Here is a 24,805-nt window from a genome sequence, read left to right on the forward strand (position 1 = left end):
TTTACCTGGACCATCTCTAACACCTCTCTCCCCTTCCTGGACCTCTCTGTCTCCATATCGGGCAACCACCTAGAAACCGATATTCATTTCAAGCCCACCGACTCCCACAGCTACCTAGAATACTCCTCCTCCCACCCACCTTCCTGCAAAAATGCTATCCCCTATTCCCAATTCCTTCGCCTCCGCCGCATCTGCTCCCAGGATGAGGCATTCCACTCCCGTACATCTCAGTTGTCCTCGTTTTTCAAGGACCGTAACTTCCCCTCCTCGGTGGTCGAGAACGCCCTCAACCGTGTCTCCCACATCTCCCGCACCTCATCCCTCACACCCCGTCCACGCAATAAAAACCAGAAAAGAATCCCCCTCGTCCTCACGTACCACCCCACCAACCTCCGGATCCAACGCATCATCCTCCGACACTTCCGCCATCTGCAATCCGACCCCACCACCAAAGACATCTTTCCCTCCCCACCTTTATCTGCTTTCCGGAGGGACAACTCTCTCCGTGACTCCCTCGTCCGCTCCACACTCCCCTCCAGCTCCACCACACCCGGCACTTTTCCCTGCAACCGCAGGAAGTGCTACACCTGCCCCCATACCTCCTCCCTCACCCCCATCCCAGGCCCCAAGAAGACTTTCCACATCAAGCAGATGTTCACCTGCACATCTGCCAATGTGGTATACTGCATCCGCTGTACCCGGTGTGGCTTCCTCTACATCGGGGAAACCAAGCGGAGACTCGGGGACCGCTTTGCAGAACACCTACGCTCGGTTCGCAACAAACAACTGCACCTCCCAGTCGCGAACCATTTCAACTCCCCCTCCCATTCCTCAGACGACATGTCCATCCTGGGCCTCCTGCAGTGCCACAACGATGCCACCCGAAGGTTGCAGGAACAGCAACTCATATTCCGCTTGGGAACCCTGCAGCCCAATGGTATCAATGTGGATTTCACAAGTTTTAAAATCTCCCCTCCCCCCACCGCATCCCAAAACCAGTCCAGCTCGTCCCTGCCTCCCTAACCTGTTTTTCCTCCCACCTATCCCCTCCTCCCACCTCAAGCTGCACCTCCATCTCCTACCGACCAACCTCATCCCGCCCCCTTGACCTGTCCGTCCTCCCTGGACTGACCTATCCCCTTCCTAACTCCCTACCTACACTCACCTTTCCTGGCCCCATCCCCGCCTCTTCGACCTGTTTGTTTCTTCTCCACCTATCCTCTCCTCCATCCCTCTTCTATCCGCCTCCCACTCTCTCCCTATTTATTTCAAAACCCCCTTCCCCTCCCCCTTTTCTGATGAAGGGTCTAGGCCCGAAACGTCAGCCTCTCTGCTCCTATGATGCTGCTTGGCCTGCTGTGTTCATCCAGCCTTGCACCTTGTTGTCTCTGTTTATTCCTATCTCTGTTTTGTATCTATTAGCCAATTCTTAATCTATGGCAATAGATTACCCCAATCCCAAGTATTTTAATTTTATGAACCTCACGCGGAGGACCTTAATCAAAATCCTGAAAATCCACTGAGATCCTGCTTATCTATCTTTTTAGTTACATTCTGAAAAAAAACTCCCAATTGATTTGTCAAACACGATGATTTCCCTTTCATAAAACCATGTTGACTGTCAATCAGATCATTATTTTCTCAGTTATATAATAAAACCAATATGCTGAAAATCTGAAACAAAAACAGAAATTGCTGAAGAAACTCAACAGGTCTGGTAGCATCTGTGGAGGGAAAGCAGAATTAATATTTTGGTCCAGTGACCCTTCGTCAGAACCAGAATGTTATTTTCCTCAGTGTCCAGTTATTACAGACTTAATAGATTTCCCTAATACTGATATCAGGCTGAAAAGTTCTGTTTTCGCTCTTCTTTCATTCTTAAATAGTGTAGTTACATCTGCAAACTTTAATCTGAAGATGGTCAGAATTCACTATCTCTACAGCCACTTCTCTCAACACTATGATCAATAGGTCCTGAGGATTAATCAACATTCAGGACTATTTTTTACTTCTGTTCCTCATTCTGCTGGTGTCTTTGTTTTCAAGTACTTCTGGTCGGTTATCCGGGAAGACAGATACAAAGAGTTTATTTAGCTTCTCAGTCATTTCCTTATCACCCAATATAAATTCTATTTAGCATGCAAATATGATTCTAACTTCAACAGCTGAGTGTTAAAATCCATCTTTTTCAGTTTCGTTCTACTGCTTAATTTCGTATATAAAATATTGGCTACAAAAAAAAAACTTCAATTTACAGCTCTTTTCACAACTACCAGATGTCTCATAGCGCTTTTTAAGCCAATGAAGTACTTTTTAAAGAACAGACCATGCTGTAATATAGAAGAGGTGGCAGTCAGTTTGTGTTCAGCAAACAGAAATGTGACAAAGACCCGGTAAAGTTTTTCCTGATGTTGGAGGAGGAATAAGTATTGGCTAAGACATTGAGGACAAAACCTCGCTTCTTCCTCCGACATGTGCCATGAGATCTTTTACATGCAGCTGAGCAGACAGAACGGGCCTTGGTTTGACATCTCATCCAAAAGACGGTACCTCCAGCACTCTTGTGGTATCTATCGTGATTTTTATTTTCTCCTCAAGCCCTGAAGGAAGACTTGAATCCGGAATCTTGTGATTTAAAGGAACGAGTGCTATCAAGTCGACACTATAAAATTGAATGAGGTTTGCTTATACTGAGTTCTGAGGAAGAGTCACTCGACCTGAAACGTTAACTCTCATTTCTCTCCACAGATACCGCTAGACCTACTGAGCTTTTCCAGCAATTTCCGCTTTTGTTTCTGATTTACAGCATCGACAGTTCTTTCGGTTTTTGTTTCGCTTATACTGCGCTTGCTACACTGTTTCACTGTTCTCTGACTATTCTTAAAGCAGGAATGAGTGAAACCTATAATTTTCCGCTCAGAACTGAATAAAGCTTCTCCAGCAACATGATGCTAGAAGTTTTGGGAAGTAATAATCAGCCTCCGCCGCCATAATAAAAGCAACGAGCGCAAATACTGAGCCCTGCCGCACAGCCGGGTGCTTTGGTCTTTAGGTGTTTGCAGAAACGGGGTAAGCCTCACCTGCCCCTCGCCCAGGAAGTCGAGCTTCTCGTAACGCTTGGCCCTGGAGCGGACATCCACCGCCATCTCTCATAGAAACGGCAGAAACTTCGCATCATAACTTCCGGTGCCGGCCTTACCTCACTTCCGCGGTGTGGTGACCGGGGCCAACCTCGTTGCCTAGCAACCACAGCCAAGCCATCGTCAATTCACCGGTCTAAATGATGAAGGTAACCTCCTCCTGATAACCGGGATAACCACAAGCTCCACGGGAGAGACCCGTCAAAACTGCAAATCATTAAGAGAAGATAGTGGTGTACCGGCTGTGTCACATGGACTGGTAATCCTGAGGACATGAGCATTCATCAAGATGCCTGGATGGTTCTTTATTTAAGGTTATGGAAATAAAAACTCATATTAAAGTTAGAATTGGATTCCGTGAGGCTAGTGTTGGGGACAATGCTGGTGGTGGGTGAAAACGTGTACTTATTTTTGGGAACGTTAAACAAGATGTGTCAAACAGGCTTGCCAACCTATACTTATATTTGTGCAACATTTTGTATGGACCTCCAATTTTATAATTTTAAAAAACTAATGTTAGTTTTGGTCAAAAAATCAAAACAAGAGTTACAAGGTTCAAAACCAAATGAAGTCACAAAGATTTACTCAATCATGCCCTGTTCAGATTGTTATGTACGTTTATCTTTAAGTGAGTTTAGCCTCACCTGTCAATCACAATCACAATCATCTGTACAGGGGATGATACAATAATCTCATCCACTCAGTCTATGAGCAACAGGACTAGGATTAAGATGTGTATGTTATAGTCAACCAGTTTATTTAGAGATAATACTATACATAGATAAAATTAAGATAGAGTTGTCAGAAGCAAGACATTACCCTGATTTTTCCCATGGTGCACCTATCACTATTGAACATGAGATCAATTAATTTAGCAGAAATCAGGGACCAAATCTGATCTGTGTAGCAGAGCTACACACAACCAGCCATTTATTGTAGAACCTTCAAAAAGGACAATTTTTTTAAAAAATGCTTTAGCAAACAAAAATCCTTCACACTGCTTCTTTTATATTACCCTCAAGCAGCCTTCTCTGAACTTAATTTTGGTTTCATTAGTTGAATTCTTGCTTTTATGTTAAGTAACCAAGCAGCATGATGAGTGTTAACTGATGAATTGCAATACGTCCTCTTGGATCTTACAACTACTTTTAAATAGTCAGCTTTTAGTGTTTTATCTGCGAAATACAAATTAAATCCATCACTACAAAACTGCAAACGACAGTAATTCATACTAGATAATTTAAGGCATAATTATTAGTAGATGGAAACAGCACATGTTTTAAACTTGTTATTTAAAGAAAAAAAGAGGCACACAGAGAAGTGGGGTTAGGGCCACAATCAGATCAGTTTTACTCTTGTTGAATAGTAGAGTACTCATGTGTGATCTACTCTTGTTCTTCTTATGCTCTAACTCAAGTAAACAAATTTTAATTAGCATTCATTGTGAAGTGATGTTTTAAGCAATTCCAAATTCAATGAAAGCTAATGATGTGAAATGAAATCACAAACTGAGTACTGCACAAGACATGCAATCTAAGGCAAGTTTTAACCATGCTCAAATTCCTTAATTGTTTATTCGATTTGAACATAGGCATATGAGAGTAATAATGGGAATACAGTTCATGTTTGTATATTTCTGTACAATACTAGTTCACTTCTCCATGCAATAAAATTCCCCCACTCAACTGATTGATATTTTAACAATTTTACATGCAGGTCATGGGGTACTATCTGGCTAATAAGTCTTATATACATAATTTTCTAGTTTCCTATATTTGTTACTTCATATGTACAAATTATTGTGGTAAGTGTAGTGCCACAAAATTAAAAATAAAACTGTTTACAACTGGATATTTTTGTAATTCTATTAGACTATATAATTCACAATTATTAATTTGACAATTGGTTTAAACTTATTTTTAGCAACTGCTGTATTGGAAACAACAATGAATAGCATCTTTATTTACAAAAGCAGAACAAGACTTCGATCTTTCAATGTACTTTATATTTAAAATGAATATTGACAATATGCCAAGAATTATATCATTTCATAGGTTCAAGTTAGTGGACTCAATCACTTTTTTGAAGCAATGATAGATTCTGGGAACCACAATTATTTTTAAAAAAAATACAATATGAAATGTCATTATAAAGTTTGAAAATTAGAATAGTACCATGTCTTTATATGGTTCATTTTTCATTTATTGCAATTAAAAAAGGTATTTCAATATCTGTTATACTGAAGCAATAATTTGAAATATCTTTATGAAAGAAATTGTCTTATAATTCTGCAAGACAATGTATCCTTACTGAATTTTACCAGGAACAAGCCACCTGGAGATAAAAATACAAAATGCTGCTTGATTTCACCAATTTTTTCCTATGAAAAGTCAATGAATATTGTTTTGGGAAACATACCAGGAGATTTCTGCTTTTCTGCAAGACAACAATGTTTCAGTGTTTATTGAATGCTATGATATGTACATCCATTTAGCCAGAGGACATGTAATTAGTGCAGCAATATAAAGTGTATTCAAAGGTTACAATTATATCCACAGACTGGAAATCTGACAGCAAATAGGTTTGATGGATTGATGGATGACAGAAATAAGTAGTTGGTATTACTCCGGTCCTCCACGCTGCAAGACAAAAAAATTGTTAGTGTGATTTCTAACATACTACAGCAAAACACCTAACTAAAGGCACAATAAGACGTGCAAATAAAACAAATGGCCAATTACAGTTAAAGGGGGGCAAATTACCTTCTTCATAGCTATAACAATTATTGGATTGGTTAGTTCAATTAGCTGGATGCCTGGTTTGCAATGCAGTGACACCAACACTATGGGTTCAATTCTAATACCACTGAGGTTACCTTGAAGGTCCTACCTTCTCAACCTCACCCAAGGCATGATGACCTTCAGGTTAAATGACCAGAGGTTATCTCAAATAAGACAGCAGCCTATGGTCTAGTGGGACTGTGGAGACTTTATCTTTTACCTTTGTTTTGAATTAACTGAAATTCATTTTTTTACTAAAAGTCACTTACAAGTTTGCAGGAAAATCATATTTCACTAAACAAAAATGCTAATTATTCAAAAGGTCAGAACGATGAATAAAGATATAAAAGGAAAATTCAGGTTTAGGAAAAGACAGATTACATACATACACAGCAGAGGAATGCAGTATGAGAGGGAATGAAAAGATTGAGAAAAACATGATTTGGAAGGCAAACAGAATTATGAAAATAAATTAAGAAACATAGAAGCAAACAAAAAATGTATGGGCATAATGTAAAGAGGTAGTGATGACAAAGATAAATAGGAGACAATGAGTATGATAGTACATGCATAATACCGCAGCTTAATAGAGGGATGGCAGAAGCATTAAATATTTGGCTTAACCATTTACCAGCGAGATAAAACAGGCAGATAGAACAAGGAATGATGAGATAAGAGGAAATTCATTTCAAATTTTCAAATAAGAAGTACTAAATAAACTAAACAAACTTAAGGCAAAGTCCCTACTATGGATGGATTGCATCCATGTACTTAAAAAGAACAAAGAAAATTACAGCACAGGAACAGGCCCTTCGGCCCTCCAAGCCTGCGCCTATCCAGATCCTCTATCTAAACCTGTCACCTATTTTCCAAGGATCTGTATCCCTCTGCTCCCTGCCCATTCATGTATCTGTCTAGATACATCTTAAATGACACTATCGTGCCTGCCTCTACCACCTCCGCCGGCAACGTGTTCCAGGGACCCACCACCCTCTGCGTAAAGAACTTTCCACGCATATCCCCCTTAAAAGCTTTTCCCCTCTCACCTTGAAATCGTGACCTCTAGTAATGGACTCCCCCACTCTGGGAAAAAGCTTCTTGCTATCCACCCTGTCTATACCTCTCATGATTTTGTAGACCTCAATCAGGTCCCCCCTCAACCTCCGTTTTTCTATTGTAAATAATCCTAATCTACTCAACCTCTCTTCATAGCTAGTGCCCTCCATAGCAGGCAACATCCTGGTGAACCTCCTCTGCACTCTCTCCAAAGCATCCACATCCCTTTGGTAACGTGGCGACCAGAACTGTACGCAGTATTCCAAATGTGGTCGAACCAAAGTCCTATACAACTGTAACATGAGCTGCCAACTCTTGTACTCAATACCCCTGCCGATCAATGAAAGCATGCCGTATGCCTTCTTGACCACTCTATCGACCTGCGTTGCCACCTTCAGGGTACAATGGACCCGAACACCCAGATCTCTCTGTGCATCAATTTTCCCCAGGGCTTTTCCATTTACCGTGTAGTTCGCTCTTGAAATGGATCTTCCAAAATGCATCACTTCGCATTTGCCTGGATTGAACTCGATCTGCTATTTCTCCGCCCAACTCTCCAATCTATCTATATTCTGCTGCATTCTCCGACAGTCCCCTTCACTATCTGCTACTCCACCAATCATTGTGTCATCGGCAAACTTGCTAATCCGACCATCTATACCTTCCTCCAGATCATTTATATATATCACAAACAACAGTGGTCCCAACACGGATCCCTGTGGAACACCACTGGTCACAGTTCTCCATTTTGAGAAACTCCCTTCCACAACTCTGACTCCTGTTGCCCAGCCAGTTCTCTATCCATCTAGCTAGTACACCCTGGACCCCATGTGACTTCACTTTCTCCATCAGCCTACCATGGGGAACCTTATCAAACGCCTTACTGAAGTCCACATATATGACATCCACAGCCCTTCCCTCATCTATCGACTTTGTCACTTCCTCAAAGAATTCTATCAAGTTGGTAAGACATGACCTTCCCTGCACAAAACCATGCTGCCTATCACTAATAAGCCCATTTTCTTCCAAATGTAAATAGATCCTATCCCTCAGTATCTTCTCCAGCAGCTTCCCCACCACTGACGTCTATAATTAACTGGATTATCCTTGCTACCCTTCTTAAACAAGGGGACAACATCAGCAATTCTCCAGTCCTACCGGACCTCACCCATGCTCAAAGATGCTGCAAAGATATCTGTTATGGCCCCAGATATTTCCTCTCTCGCTTCCCTCAGTAACCTGGGATAGAACCCATCCGGACCTGGGGACTTGTCCACTCTAATGCCTTTTAGAATACCCAACACTTCCCCCTCCCCTCCTTATGCCGACTTGACCTAGAGTAATCAAACATCTATCCCTAACCTCAACATCCGTCATGTCCCTCTCCTCAGTGAATACCGACGCAAAGTACTCATTAAGAATCTCACTCATTTTCTGACTCCTCGCATAACTTCCCTCCTTTGTCCTTGAGTGGACCAACCTTTTCTCTAGTTACTCTCTTGCTCCTTCTGTATGAATAAAAGGCTTTGGGATTTTCCTTAACCCTGTTTACTAAAGATATTTCATAACCCCATTTAGCCCTCTTAATTCCTTGTTTCAGATTGGTCCTACTTTCCCGATATTCTTCCAAAGCTTCTCTGTTTTCAGTCACCTAGACCTTATGTATGCTTCCTTTTTCCTCTTTGCTAGTCTCACAATTTCACTTGTCATCCATGGTTCCCTAATCTTGCCCTTTCTATCCCTCATTTTCACAGGGACATGTCTGTCCTGCACTCTAATCAACCTCTCTTTAAAAGCCTCCCACATATCAAATGTGGATATACCCTCAAACAGCTGCTCCCAATCCACATTCCCCAGCTCCTGCCAAATTTTGCTATAGTTGGCCTTCCCCCAATTCAGCACTCTTCCCTTAGGACCACTCTCGTCTTTGTCCATCAGTATTCTAAAACTTACGGAATTGTGATCACTATTCCCAAAGGAATCCCCTACTGAAACTTCAACCACCTGGCCGAGCTCATTCCCCAACACCAGGTCCAGTATGGGCCCCTTTCCGAGTTGGACTATTTACATACTGCTCTAGAAAACCCTCCTGGATGCTCCTCTCAAATTCTGCTCCATCTAAACCCCTAACACTAAGTGAATCCCAGTCAATGTTGGAAAAATTAAAATCTCCCATCACTACCACCCTGTTGCTCCTACATCTTTCCATAATCGGTCTACATATTTGTACCTCTATCTCACGCTCGCTGTTGGGAGGCCTGTAGTACAGCCCCAACATTGTTACCGCCCCAGGGATAAAGAATCCAGGGAAGAGACAGCAGAGGCATTATTACTCATTCATTCCAAGCAAGAAACATTTTTTAATGTCTACCAATATGAAGCTAAATGTGGAAGTGTAGAAAAAGCTGCATTATATACACAACGTGCATTTTTAAAAGATTAAGAGAATGGAAGAATGATTATTCATTTGCTTTCACAGTCCAAGTGCAAGGTAAAGTTGTAGGTTGATTACCTCAGTTGGCTGGATGGCTGGTTTGCAAAGCAAAATGATGCCAACAGTGTGGGTTCAATTCCCACACCAGCAGAGGTTACCACGAAAGACATACCTTCTCAACCTCTCCCCTCATCTGAGGTGTGGTGATCCTCAGGTTAAACTACCACTGGCTGTCTCTCATGAGAGGGTAGCTCTATGGTCTGCTAAGACCATGGCAACTTTACCTTTTAATCAAAGTGCATTGTTAAAAGATGTTAAATAAACAGATAAAAATGAACTAAAAAATTAATACTGCTGAATTCAGTGACCTTTGTTTTTATTCCTGCGAGGCATATAAATAAGAATTTTCGCGACACAGAAAACAATTTTAATAGTATTGATTAACAAAATAGTTCTATTATTCATAGATGGAATGTGGGCATTATAGCTCAGGCCAGAATTTATTGTCTATTTCTAACTGTCCTGAAGGTGATGGTAAGAACTGAAACACTACTGTCATCAGTGTAGGTATACCTACAGTGCTGTTAAAAAGGGAATTCCAGGATTAGGAGTCCAAGACAATGAATAAATTGTTCCAAGTCAAGGCAGTCAGTGACTTAGAGGTGAACGCAGAGATGGTGTATTCCCAATATCTGCTGCCCTTTTCCTTCTGAGTGGTCGAGGTAGCAAGTTTGGAAGATGCTCTCAGAGGTAAACGGATAAGTTATTGCAGTGCATCTTGTAGATGGTATATACTGCTGCCACTCTGCAGTGATGAAGGGGGTGAATGAGTGCCAATCAAGCAGGCTGCTTTGTCCTGGATGTGCCAGCCTTCTTGAGTGTTGTTGCAAATATATTCATCCAGGCAAGTGGAGAGTATTCCATCACATTCTTAACTTGTGCCTTGATTTGGTGGGCAGGCTTTGGGGAGTCAGGTGGTGAGTTACATGCAGTAGATTTCATTGCCTCTGATCTGCTCTTGTAGCCGTGTAATTTAAATGCTATTTTTGCGTAGTTTCTGGTCAATGGTAACTCCCAATATGCTGATAGCAGGCGAGTCAGCAATGGTAGTGTCACTGAACATTAAAATGGAGATGGTTAGGTTCTTGTAAGATGGTCATTGCCTGACACTTGTGTAGCACATGGCTCAACAGTTAGCACACCACGAGGAACCCAGGTTCAATTCCAGTCTTGGGCAACTGTTTGAGGGGAGTTTGCACGTTCTCCCCATGTCTGTGTAGGTTTTCACTGGGTGCTGCAGTTTCCTCCCACAGTCCAAAGATGTGCAGGTTGGCCATGCTAAATCTCTCCATAGTGACTAGGGATTTGCAGGTAGGTGGATTAGCTATGGTAAACACAGGGTTAATGGAACGTGGACTTGATGGGCCGAATGGCCTGCTACTACACCGTAGGGATCTTATGATTCTATCAATGGGAAATGGTGCTGAACATTGTTCATTGTTAACTGCACATCCACACTTTTGACCCTCATATGGAGGGAAGGTCATTGATGAAACAGTTGAAGGTGGCTGGTCTTAGGACAGTACCTTCAGAAACTGCTACAGCAAGATACTGGGACTGCAATGATTGTTGTTGAAAAATCAATCATTTTCCTGTATTTTATAGTATTTTATATGGGTCCAAACTGTGAAGAATGTCTTTCGTCGACAGTTTCTATTCCCCAGTTCTGCATTTCCATTGACTGTAGTTTTGTTAAGGTTTTTTTATACCATATTCCAAGTGCATATTGACGAGTGGCCTACCGCTTTCAGTTGGTCTGCTGGAGGTGAGGCTTAAGGCTTAGTATTAGATGCGGTTCGGTTCTCACTTTTTCCGCTCAGATTACCTCTACCTTCATCCCAACATTCTCAAGCGTAGCTACATTTTCTAGATTTTGAACTATAGTTTCAAGAGTGAACCTTGCACAAGAAACATTTCATCAAGACAGTATTAACTCACCTGAATGTACTCCATTTCTTCTACTGACACTGGCTGCCTTCTGTATTTCTGTGGTAGAGACCTTACTATTTCTACAGTATCACGTGGACCAGACAGTAGGCTACGAGGAACAGAAACTGAGCTTGATGCTGTTGGTTGCATTCCCTGCGTTGAATTCGACAGTGCTTGATACTTCATTGATTCGAGAGCTTCTTGCACTAGGAAGTGAATACAAGAATTAAAAACCTTTGCTGAAACCATACTATGGAAAAAGTATAGCATATGTATTTCATTTGGAACTTTAGATAATTAAGAAGTCCATGTTTAAACATAGCGGGACTGAGTCAGACAGATGTTAAGTAACATCTGTGCCATACAAGAGCCAGCTAACAGCCATCTCCAAAAAAAGAGAATGTCTAACCACCTCCTTTTGACATTTAAGAGGATAACTGACCACAGGGAAATCGCCCACTGACCAGAAACTTAACTATAAATGCAATACTTCAGTACACATGACAATAAAACCTAAATCTAAAATCTAAATCTGAAAGTCGATTGGGCAGATGGAATTTAATTCAGAAAAGTATGAGGTGATTGACTTTGGAAGGAGGAACAAGACAAGGAAGTACTCAATAAATGTCAGAACATTAAGAAGCTCAGAAAAACAGAGGATCTTGGGGTGCCTGTCCACAGATCACTGATCATGGCAGAGCAGGTTGATAGGTTAGTTAAGGTGGCATATAGGACACCTGCCTTTCTCAGTCACAGCATAGATTATAAAGAGCAGGGAGGTTAGGTAGGAGCTATAACGGGAATTTGGTTAGGCCACATCTCGAGTACTGTGTGCAGTCTGGTTTCTGCACTTAAGGATATGATTGCACTGGAGGGCGTACAGAGGAGATTCACCAGGACATAGCCAAAGTGTACTATCTCAGGCAAAGAGAGGCTGGATCAGCTTAAGTTTTTACAGAACAGAAAAAGTTGATGGAGGACCTAATAGACATGTGTATAAGATTATGAAGAGTATGGACAGGTGAATAGAAAGCAGTTGTTCCCCTCAGTCGAAGGTTCAATATTAAGGGGGCATAATGTTAAGATGAAAGTAGGAGGTTGAGAGAGGATTTGAGGAAAATATTTTTCACCCAGTGGTTGACAGAAATCTGAAGTGCACTGCATGGGAGAGAAGTTGAGGCGGATAACCTCATAACGTTTAACAGAAAGGTATTTGGATGACCTCTTGGAATGTCATAACATTCAAGGACATGGGCCTAGTAGTGGAAAGTGAGACTACTGTAGATTTTGTGTAGCTTTGGTGGTAGACTTGATGGGCTGAAGGGCTTCTTCTGCACTGTGTCACAATCATTACCAAGATTAGTGCAGCTCAACAACACAAGTTCTAAGCACAATCTAGGAATATGCAGTGCAGACAGGGTAGATGCAGGTAAGATGTTTCCCCTAGATGGGAGTCTAGAACAGGCGGCACAATTTAAAAATAAGGGAGGATGCCATTTAGGACTGAGATGAAGAGAACTTCTTTTCCTCAGAGTGAATCAATCTTTGAAGTTCGCTACCCAAGAGGGCTGTGAAAGCTCAGTCTTTGAGTATAGATTTCTGATTATCAATGGTGTAAAGGGCTACAGGAACAGTGTGGGTAAAGGGTTTGAAACATTCAATCAGCCATTATTGTATTAAAAGGCTGAGCAGGCTTGACAGGCCAAACGGCTTATTCCGTTCATATTTCTAACTCAGAGGGCCGGTTCAATGCTTTGGGAACATACATTCAAATCGTACCATAGCACTTGGTTGAATTTAATAACTGAATTTGAATTCTTTTAAAAAAACACTTCTGGATCTGAAGACTTGTTTTTGTGATGGTGACTACTGTGCTATAGTACAAATTGATTTAGTTCATCAATGCCCTCTAAGGAAGGAAATCTGCTGTTCTCAATTGGTCTGGCCTACACATAACTCCAGATCTACCCAATATGGTTAACTCTTGACTGCTCTGTAGCAAATGGCCTAGCAAACCACTTAATTATACCAAACTACTTAATTTATACCAGAACAGAAATGGAACAGAATAGATTATTTGGCATCAACACTGGCACCAGAAACCATAGCAATGCACCAAGCCTTGTCGACTCTTCACACTAATGTCACGGATTGTGCCAAAATTTGCAGAGTTGTCTCACAGACAAGCAATAACCTAACAGTCAGATTCACTGAATCATAGCGTACGTAAAAATGTCCCAGATACACTATCACCATCTATGATTATGTCTTATTCCACAGCAGATGGAAAAATGGTGCATATTTGGGAGGGAGTTGCACTGCTCATCCTCTGCATTGACATCAGAACCCATGAAGTCTCAGGCATCAAGTCAAACACAGGCAAGGAAACTTCCTGTTGATTACCACATACCACCACCCCAATCAGCTGATGAATCAGTACTCCAGTATGCTGAGCACCACTTGCAGGAAACATGAAAAGTAACAAGGGTACAGAGCACATGCTTGGTGGTGGAGGAATTCAATGTACGATACCAGAGTAAACACGTTAACTGTGGCAAGGTTTACACGATAAAACAGGTTACAAAGCAAAGTCGAGAAGACTCCCTGGCAACAATGCATCCATCTCCAATGAGTTTAATGCATCCTATGCACCTGTACCCATAGTCATTGCTGCAGACATCAGATCAGCCTTCTTGAGAGTGAACCCATGGGAAGTGACTGGTATGCATTCAGATCCTGCGGAGACTAGCTGGCGGGAGTATTCTCAGACATCTTTAACCTCTCCTTCCTCTGACATGAGGTTCCCACCCACTTCAAGAAGACCACTACCATCCCAGTGCCAAAGAAAAATCAGGCAAAGTGCCTTAATGACTACCGTCCAGTGGCTCGGACATCCATCAATATGACGTGCTTTGAGAGGTTAGTAAAGGTACTCATCTACTTCAGCCTCCCAGACTGCCTTGGTCCACTACAATTCACCTACTGTTACATGAGTCCACAGCAGATACCATACCCCTGGGCCTACATTCATCCCTGGAACATGTGGATAACAAGGACACCTACCTCAGATGCCTATTTATTGACTTTAGCTTTGCCTTCAACACCATAATTCCAACAAAACTCATCTCCAAACTCCGAGCCCTAGGACTCTGCTCCCTCCTCTGCAACTAGATCCTCTACTTCCTGAACCGTAGACCGCAATCAGTAAGGATAGGCGACAACACCTCCTCAACTATAATCCTCAACACTGGTGCATCACAAGGCTGTGTACTCAGCCCCTTACTGTACTCCTTACATACTCACAACTGTGGCTAAATTCAGCTCTAACTCCATTTACAAATTACTGATGACACCACTGTAGTGGGTCAGATCTCAAAACAACGATGAGACGGTACTAAAAAGAGACAGAGAGCTTAATGGCATGGTGTAAAGACGACAATCTCTCCCTTAATGTCAGTAAAATGAAAGAGTGGTCATCGACTTCAGGAAGCAGAGTGGAGGACAAGTCCCCATCTATATCAACGGTGCTGAGGTGGAAATGGCCGAGAGCTTCAGGTTCCTAGGAGTAAAAGTCACCAATTTGTCCTGGTCCATCCATTCAATGCTACAGTCAAGAGAGCACACCAAAGCCTCTATTCCCTCAGAAGACTAAGGAAATTCAGTATGTCCACAATGACTCTTATCAATTTTTATAGATGCACCATAGAAAGCCTCCTATCCAGACGTATTACAGCTTGGTCTGGCAACCGCTTTGCCCGAGACTGCAAGAAATTACAGAGTAGTGAACACAGCCCAGTCTATCACAAAAACCAGCCTTCCTTCCATTGACTCTGCCTACACTTTCCCTCAGGAAAGCAGCCAAAATAATCAAAGACCCCCACCTCCCTTCCATCCAGCAGAGGATGGCAGTTTGAAAACATGTACCAACAGACTTAAGAACAGCTTCTTCCCTGCTGTTAACAGACTTATGAATGGACCTCTGAGTTGGTCTCTTTCTGCACCTTCTCTGTAGCTCTATAATTTCCTGTTTTCTGTCTTGCTCCTTTTTTGAACAGTGACATCGTATATGCAATTTTAAAATCCTTTCTTGAACCTAGGGAATCCTGGAAAATGATACAATGTGTACATTATTTGTGCTGCCACTGGTTTTAAAACTCAGTAGTACAGCATGAAGTCCAAGGACACAGACCATTGGGTCCAAGTCAGCCACGCTGACCATGTTTCCCGAACTAAACTTAATCCCATTTGTCTGTGTTTTGCCCATATCAATCTAAATCTTTCCTATTCACGTACCTGTCCAAATGTCTTTTAAATGTTGAACTCTACCTGCATCTACCGTAAACGCTTCCAAAATTCCCACTAATTCCCCCATCCCTCCTGCTGTGGGACCAAGACTCACCCGAGTTACACATTGTCCCTACTATCCTGTTTTATATTTCTGGCTAGTTTTCTCCCATACTCTAATTTCTCCACCCTTTAAGAAAGTGGTTCTTTGCTGGTTGCCAAAATTTGTCCAATCTTCTGATCTACTGCTAATCTTCTTTGGAAGAAAGCGTATACCATACACCATAGCCATAGATGGTGAATCCTTCTCAGTAAACAGAATATACCTTTGCTGAGTGTTATGAAATATCTCTTCAAACATCTGCCACCGTTCCTCCACTATCCTGCCTTTTAACCTATTGTCCGGTCACATTAGCTATCTGCATCATACCTTAGCAATTACCTTTATTCATAATTAAAACATTAGGCTTAGTCCCAAACTTCTCAAACTTAGATAATGTGGAATTTAACCATGCTACGATCGTCAGTGCCTAGAATTTCTTTTATTGCTGACATCGTTAGCTAATCCTAGTTCATTACACATTTCCAGATCCAAACTAGGCTGGTTCCCTAGTTGGCAATGGAATGTTCTATTCTAAGAAATCATCCTAAACAGCCTCAAAAACTCAATCTGCCAGAATACCATTGTAATCTTTTAAAGAGTAAATGAAACAGATTGCCAATCACCCATTACAAGGTACTGGCCTCCTCATCTCTCCCACCCAGCTCCACATATTTACCACTTCATCTCTCCATCTTTCCACTTGTCCACCTCCCCCATCTGCACCTCCAAAATTTGCCACCTTCACACAAATGTCACCCTCCTGCCTCCCCTCCCATGACCATTTTCCACCTCCCTGACCAACTTTGCTGTAACATCCCTCCTACTGTCTCCTCCACTCTCTTGCTGCCTCCTCTTCCCCCCGGCCTTTGTCACATCCTCCACCCTTCCTTCTGGTCACTACCCATCCCTTGATCACGGTACAGGTTGCAATTCACAGATTAGCACCTCTTCTTTATAATTTATGCCCAGGCTAATCATTATCTCACCTCTTCCCTTGTTGAAATAGGTTGATAGGTTGTTGGTGACCACATGTCGATACCAGGCAGGCAACACAGCCTTATGAATTCTCACTCTTATCTAGAGCAAACCAATGTCGATCCTCCTGCCTATGCTGTCCCTACTACTACTACTTTCTCATTTATTTCTCCCTCCACCAGTTGACTAGCACCAGGCACCCAGTGCCATGGTCAAATCGCTTGTCCATCTTGCAGCCCAGCACTCCACCATATGATTGCAGAGGCTGTAGCTCCTTTACTTCTAAAATCTTGATCCCTGTGGCTACCTGACTGCAGTCAATATCTTTTGTTCCCGATCGTGGACAAAATTGTAAGAACTTAACCTGAGGACTGTGACTGTCTTCGGAACTAAGTAGCCAGGTGAAGCTCCCCCCACCCTGTTGTATCACAGTATCTGAAACCTGACCTCCAGCTCATTAATTCTGTAAAGTTCCTGGAGTACCGACATTTACTGCAGATATCAGGTGCCATGGATCACTTTGCAGGTGCACAGTTCCTTGAAAGTCGTGGGTAGACATGGTGGTGAAGATGATGTTTATCATGGTTGCCTTTATTGGTCAGTACACTGAGTACAGGAGTTGGGACATCATATTGCACCTGTACAGGTCATTGGTTAAGCCACTTATAGAATAGTGTGTACAATTCTGGTCATCTTTCTATAGGAAAGATGACATGAAACTTGAAAGGGTCAGAAAAGATTTACAATGGTGTTGTCAGGACTGGAAGGTTTGAGTTCTTAGAATCCCTACAGTGTGGAAGCAGGCCATTTGGCCCATCCACACTGCCCCTCCAAAGAGCATCCCACCCCACTACCCTATCCCCGTAATCCCACATTACCCATGACTAACCCACCCAACCTATATATCCCTAGACATTATGGGCAATTTAGCATAGCCAATCCACCTAACCTGTACATCTTTGGACTGTGGGAGGAAATCGTGGTACCTGGAACAAACTCCACACAGTCACCCGAGGGTGGAATCGAACCTGGGACCCTGGCGCTGTGAGGCAGCAGCGCTAACCACTGTGCCACCATGTAGCCCTCCCATTATAGAGAGGGGCTAAATAAGTTAGGGTATTTTTTTCTCTGGAGCATCGTAGGGTGAGGAATGACCTTAGAGATTTATAAAATCATGAGGGACATGGACAGGGTGAATAACCATGATCTTTTTCCTACAGCGATGGAGTCCAAAACTAGAGGGCACAGGTTTAAGGTGAGCAGAAAGATTTAAAAAAGACTTGAGGGGTAACTTTTTCCACACAGAGCATTGTGCTTGTATGGAACAGGCTGCCAGAGGAAGTGGTGGAGGCAGGTACAATTACAACATTTAACACTAACATGGGCCAAATGCTGGCAAATGGGACTAGATCAGATTCGGATATCTGGTCAGCCCATACAAGTTGGGCCAGAGGGACGGTGTCCGTGCTGTATAACTTTGACTCTATACTGCAGCTACCACACATCACCAGCCCTTTACTTACAGGAGAATAATTGTCAAATAATGACGTTTTAATTACTGCCTGGAGTCCTGCTTGAGCTTATATCCGTATTATTTCAGTTACTGTTCTTCTTACCTACAAATGAACGTCCCCAGTTTAGGTGAGTAGCAAATGTTCGGAACTTATGCCTCACCTGCTTCTGTCACGTCACACCAAGTTTTCTGTCTCAATGTAAGCTCTGAACCCAGATATGTGATGCAAATAGCTAACCATTTTGAACCCATTCTATCCTCACTGGATCACTCACTAGCTCCACACTTTGTATCTGGTTTGTGTTCATTTTACGTTTTGATGTCTACTTGAACTTTTGTACCTGCTTTGCTTTCACTCTAAATTGCTCTCTCCCCTCACACTCTGTACCACTTTGCCATCATTGGAAGTAATGCTCTCTGTTCACTTTTTTGTACCTTCTTTGCTTTTGCAGAATGTTTTAAACTTTGTATTGTTTTAAACCCAATCTTCTTGAGCTGGATGTCTCACGGTCTCTGCTGTTTTGAGGTTATTCTTCTTTCACTTTAAAATTTCCATTTGACTGTACTGTTTTGAACTTGCACTGTATTTGTTTCATGTCTCACTATCTCTTCTCATTTGACATCTGGTTAGTATTGGTAGGCACAAATATCTTTTTAAAAAATTATTCTTTTACAGGTTGCTTCATTGACCTTCCCTCCATCATAAGGCCAGAACTGGGGAAGTTCAGATACTGAAGTTTATTCACCAAGACTTGGACAACTTTCAGCCTTGGGCTGATAAGTGAGAAGTAACATTCATGCCACACACGCTCAAAAACCATCTCCAAGAGAATTTAACCATCCTCCCCTGCTATCAATTGCCATTGTTAAATCCTCCATAACAAAAAATCCTGAGGACTGCCATTGACCAGAAATTGAACTGGGCCAGTCGTATTTGGCTATAAAGTTAAATTAGAGGCCGGCAAATTTGCATAAATAACTCACTTCTTGTCTTCCCAAAACCTGTCCTTCATCTCCAAGTTAGGAACATCGTGGAATACTTTCCACTTGCCTAGATCGGTGTGGCTTCAATAAAATTAAAGGAGCTCGACACCATTCAAGACGAAGCAGTCCACTTGTTTAGCACCCCAAGAACCACTTTAAACATTCATGACATGCGATGGAGACTATCTGTTTAAGGTAGCAGCTCTTCACCTCTATGGTGCAATTAGCGATGAGCAACAAATACTGGCCTAGTCAGGGATGCTCATATCGCATGAAAAAAAATTCTAAAAAAAAAGCCAAGATACAGTAGTGGTAGAGGGTGCTAAGGTATAAGGTGATAGCAAGTTCACTATTGATTTTGATTTGATTTATTGTCACATGTACCTAAGTACAGTGAAAAGCTTGGTTTGCGAGCAGTACAGGCAGATCATAGTAAGCAAGGACATACAGATCATAGGGTGAAAAAAAACTTGGACAGACTGAGGCATACAGGTTACCATGCAAAGCAAGGACAACATTAACAAGATCAACATTATTTGAAGTTAGACAGTTCATTCATCAGTCTAATAACAGCAGGGAAGAAGCTGTTCTTGAACCAGCTGGTGCATGTGTCCAAGTTTCTGTATCTTCTGCTTGAAGGAAGAGATTGTAAGAGAGCATTACTGGGGTGGGATGGATCTTTAATAATGTTGGCAGCCTTTTCACAGCAATGAGAGGAGTAACTGGAGTCCATGGATGGGAGGCTGGCTTCTGCGATGGTCTGGGCTGTGTTTTTTTACAGTACTGGGCAGAGCTGTTGCAGTATGAGGCCATTATGCACCCAGACAGTATGCTTTTTCTGATGCATCTGTAAAAGTTGGTGAGGGTCCAAATGGACACTCAAAATTTCCTGAGCCGTCCGAGGACGAAAAGGCATTGTTGTGCCTTCTTGACCGTCGCATCTACGTGGGAAGTCCAGTACAGTTCCTAAGTTATCATCACTGCTAGGAACTTGACACTTTCAATCTTCTCAACCTCTGCTCCACTGATGTAGATGGGGGCGTGTTCTCCTCCTTTCTTTCAGAAAGATTGTATGCCATCCATAATCTAAAGCAACATTAACAGCACCTACAAACCCATAATGCCCACTTTATAATCACAAAGCTAGCCCATTCATTAAATTTGTGTTTTGAATTTTAGAACCTCAGACACCAAGAACTTGCATTGGCAGACTGTTTCAACCATAATTCTGTATTAATAAGGAAACACCCTAAAGTCATGATTAAGGCTCTACAATTTTCCAAGAATCAAGCAAATTTCTAACTCTAAATTTTAATGCGGATAAAATAGTGAAATACATTTACAACATGGATTTTGCAACAAAAATGGAGAATATTATGACAAAAATAGTGAATAACATCCTATTCTGCAACCCACTGAGGTTACATTTGTTCCTGCAAGTGGTTACTCTATTGTAATCTGGAATACGACCAAATGTAATGATCAGTTAAGTGACATTCAATTTTTTATAATTATCCATCACAAAATTACTCACTTCCACCTTTTCTATTTTGCTTGTCTTCACCCCATTTGCTTTGGAAATTCTCATCAATGCTTTTGCTAACTCAGATCCATCTATTCAAATGCTTTCCCAGCTGGCATTCAATCCCTATAAACACTTCACCCTCTATAAACTGGATCCCATACAAACATCTGCTACCGATTTCTAACCCACATCATTTTGTGCTTCACAACCCATCTTGTTCCTTGCTCGATCGCTGTCTTGATGTTCAGGTTTTTACCCTTATGGCTGCAATCACATTACAGCCTCACTGTCCTCATCTGTTTCCATCTCCAACCCTCTGGAAACCCTGTGCCTAACTTTGGCCTTTCACGTATCATCAACTTCCAGTCTTACCACTGCCATCTGTACATCCAGGCACTCTGGGTATCAGCTCTGGAAACGCCTCCCTAAACAATTCCACCTTTAAGACCCTATTAAAAATCTCCCTCTGACCAAGGTTTCAGTCACCCATCCTAATCGTGCTTCCATTTGCTCAATGTCATTTCTAAATCTACTGACCTGCCTGTGAAGGATATTGGGACATCCATTATTGCACTCATAACATTTGTGAAAGATATTAAAATAAAACCTATGGGGTAAAACAGTCAAAGTTTATTGTCAATGTTAGCAAACCAAAGAATGGAAGAAATTTAAATGAAATACACTTACCATTGGGACGGGGAGCAGCTTTTCTATCTGGGAATTTAATTAATCGCTGATGCGCTTTCACAATCTAGAAGACATTTGAGAGAGAAGAAAATGTATCTTATTTGGACAATGTTATAACTCAACTTTCCTTTGCATCCCTTCACATATTTAATAATTTGCTTCATCTTCCTTCGCGAGTACGCACATTAAAAAAACTTGCATTTGCTAAGCCAAACAAATCATTAGTTAATGCATCTATCTCACATGGATCAATATTGAGATACAAGAACATTACAATAATAATTGATGCCTCCATGTTAATGCTCATTAAGTAAATATTTGTATTTTTCATAACTTATGATTAATGGCAATATCCATTTCAAGTTTTAGACAGAAATTCAAACATTATAGTAACTTTAAGCATCATCACAAAAGCTTTCTGTGTCCTAGTGAATTGTATAACCAGGATTGTAAACAAAGCTATAAATTCATTAGTGGTAGTGGTGAGGAGAAGAGGATCAACTGAACAACTCTTAAAAGATGTAAAAGAAACAAGAAAGCAGAAATGCAGGATAGTGAACAGGGAAACAATAATCAAAGTATGACAGGGAGGGGTGGAAAATACAAACAGAAGAGTAAGTAATAATGGTGTAAAATCAAAGCTTAAAGTTGTTTATCTGAATGCAAATTAACATGACTTTAGGAAGACATAGCTGCAGTCTGACCAAGATTAAGAACTCAATATTCAGACGTATTCCTGAAGAATAGGCAAAGAAAGAAAGATGGGTGGGCAGCTTTGCTGATAAACCAGAGTGGTGGTGAGTCAGGATATGAGGTGCAACAGATCGTGATGTGGAATCAGTTTGGATGGAAATAAGGAATAGCAAGAAAATGTAGTCATGGATGAGAGCAGTCTACAGACTTCCAAGGAATTGCCTCACTCTACAACCAAGTATAAATCAGAAAATAATGTAAGCGTCTAAGGATTTCACTGTCATGGGTGATTTTAACCTGCATACTGAGTGGACAATTCAGAGGAGAAAGGGTAAACGCAAATTACTGTGGATGCTGGAAATCTGAAACAAACACAAATGATGAAGAACTTAAGAACCTGCAGAGAGAGAAAAATGAAGTTACTGTTTTGAGTTCAGCATGACTCTTCAGGACTGGATACGAGTAAAATGAAAGACAAATGTGGAGTGCATCAAGGATTGTTTCCTAGAATTATACAATGCAAAACGTAGCCCGTTACCAGTTATTTAGATTTAATACTGTGTAAAAAGGTAGGATTGATAACATCTCATCCAGGATCCTCTGGAGGACAGAAATCACAACATGGTAGGACTTTCAAATTCAGTTTGAACAAGTGCACTCAAATCTCAAACCAGTATCCTACGCTTAAATAAGGGCAATTACACAGGCATGAACAAAATAAAAAGCAAGTTGTCTAAAACAGGCTGGGAAAATTAACTAAGGTGAAAATCAGTGGATAAAAGAGACAGACGTTTAAATGGATATTTCACAATGCTCAGCAAAAATTAATCTTAGTCAAGTCTCTCAGGAATACGATAGAAGCTCACGCTTGGAATGAAGAGACCAAGTTTATGTGGAATTAAAACAGCTGGAAGATTCTCCATCATTTGTCTAGATGGAAGAATCACCAGGGTAATTCTCACTGTGGAAGTCTGTTCTGGGATTAATTACCAGGCTGGATAAGTCAAAAGGAAGCAAACCATCAGAAACAGAGAATAGTTTTCGACTGATCCCTGGAGAGAAAAATATTACTACATAGGAGATTTTTGGTTATTTTAGAAGTGAGGATATTTTCCACAGTTCAGAGCAGAGGCTGCCAAATGAATGAAACTTCGAAAAATGAAACTTAGACAACATTGCTTTGAAGCAGCTAGCAGCTCCAAACTGATCAGGCCATATTTCAAAACAGATTACAGCTTCTGCCCATTCCAACTCTATCTAGGAGTTTGTTTAAAATTTATTTGTGGGATGCGGGCCTGCATTTATCGTCCACCTCTAGTTGCTCTTGAGAAATTGATGGTAAGCTGCCTTCTTGAATTGTTGCTGTTGACCCAAAATGCCATTAGGGAGAGAATTCCAGGCTTTTGACCCAAAGACAGTGAAGGACTGGCGGTACATTTCCACATTACGATGGCGAGTGATTTGGAGGGGAACTTGCAGGTGGTGGTGTTCCAGTGTACCTGCTGTCCTTGTCCTTCTAGATAGAAGCGGCTGTCGGTTTGGAAGGTGCTGTGAGGATCTTGGTGAATTTCTGTAGTGCATCTTGTAGATAGTAGCAGCAGTGTGTACTAAGCATCAGTGATGGAGGGAGGGATACTCGTGGATGTGATGCTAATCAAATAAGCTGCTTTGTCCTGGATGGTGTCAAGCTTCTTGAGTTTTGTTGGAGCTGCATTCATCCAGGCAAGTGGGGAATATTCCATCACACTCCTGACTTGTGCCTTGTAGATGGCAGACAGGCTTTGAGGAGTCAGGTGGTGAGTTGCTCGTCATAGTATTCCTAGCCTCTGACCTGATCTTGTAGCCAGTGTTTATGTGGTGAGTCCAGTTGAGTTTCTGGTCAATGATAACCCCCAGGATGTTGACAGTGGGGGATTCAGTGATGGTTACATCATCGAATGTCGAGGGGCAGTGTTTAGATTATCTTATTGGTGATAGCCCCATAACCTGGCATTTGTGGCATGAACGTTACTTGCTGCTTGTCAGCCTATACCTGGATATTGTCCAGATCTTGTTTCATTTGAACATGGACTGCTTCAGTATCTGAGGAGTCATGAATGGCGCTGAATATTGTGCCATCAGTGAACATCCTCACTTCTGACCTTATGATGGAGGGAAAGTTATTGATGAAGCAGTTGAAGGTGGTTGGGCCTAGGACACTACCCTAAAGGAACTCCTGCAGAGATGTCCTGAAGTGGAGACGACTGACCTCCAACAACCATGACCATCTTCCTGTGTCAGGTATGACTCCAACCACCAAAAGATCATCCACTTGGCACTTCTGGCTGAAAATTGCTGCAAAAAGCTTCAGCCTTATCTTTTGCAATGACATGTTGGACTCTTCCATCATTGAGGATGGGAATATTTGTACAGCCTCCACCTCCAGAAGTTGTTTAATTGTCCACTACCATTCACAACTGGATAAGACAGGACTACAGAACTTAGATCTGATCCGTTGGTTGCGGGATTGCTTAGCTCTATCACTTGCTGCTTATGTTGTTTGGAGTCAAGTAGTCCTATTGGGTAGCTTCACCACATTGACACTTCATAGTCAGGTATGTCTGGTGCTGCTCTTGGCATGCCCTCCTGCACTCTTCATTGGA

The 24,805-nt window shown here is 41.7% G+C and overlaps 2 protein-coding genes across 3 annotated transcripts in view; both read right to left on the reverse strand.

Annotated features, from left to right (window-relative positions):
* The window catches only part of cdk7 (cyclin-dependent kinase 7), a 44,512-nt gene extending 41,286 nt beyond the window's left edge, over window positions 1-3,226 (reverse strand). The window contains exon 1 of one of the 2 annotated variants that reach the window (XM_048595108.1): window positions 3,081-3,226. In XM_048595108.1, coding sequence (XP_048451065.1) covers window positions 3,081-3,146 — 66 coding nt within the window. In that variant the 5' untranslated portion in view covers window positions 3,147-3,226. The remainder of the gene's footprint in view (window positions 1-3,080) is intronic. The other variant, XM_048595107.1, reaches the window with a different exon arrangement.
* A 1,457-nt stretch (window positions 3,227-4,683) lies between these two features.
* The window catches only part of mrps36 (mitochondrial ribosomal protein S36), a 94,017-nt gene continuing 73,895 nt past the window's right edge, over window positions 4,684-24,805 (reverse strand). The window contains exons 2-4 of the mRNA XM_020533770.2: window positions 21,471-21,534; window positions 11,409-11,605; window positions 4,684-5,779 (exon numbers count right to left, since the gene is read on the reverse strand). Of these exons, the coding sequence (XP_020389359.1) occupies window positions 5,762-5,779; window positions 11,409-11,605; window positions 21,471-21,534 (279 nt within the window). The 3' untranslated portion in view covers window positions 4,684-5,761. The remainder of the gene's footprint in view (window positions 5,780-11,408; window positions 11,606-21,470; window positions 21,535-24,805) is intronic.

Source organism: Rhincodon typus, chromosome 3, assembly GCF_021869965.1.
Source record: "Rhincodon typus isolate 14 chromosome 3, sRhiTyp1.1, whole genome shotgun sequence".
In the NCBI taxonomy this organism is placed as follows: domain Eukaryota; kingdom Metazoa; phylum Chordata; class Chondrichthyes; order Orectolobiformes; family Rhincodontidae; genus Rhincodon; species Rhincodon typus.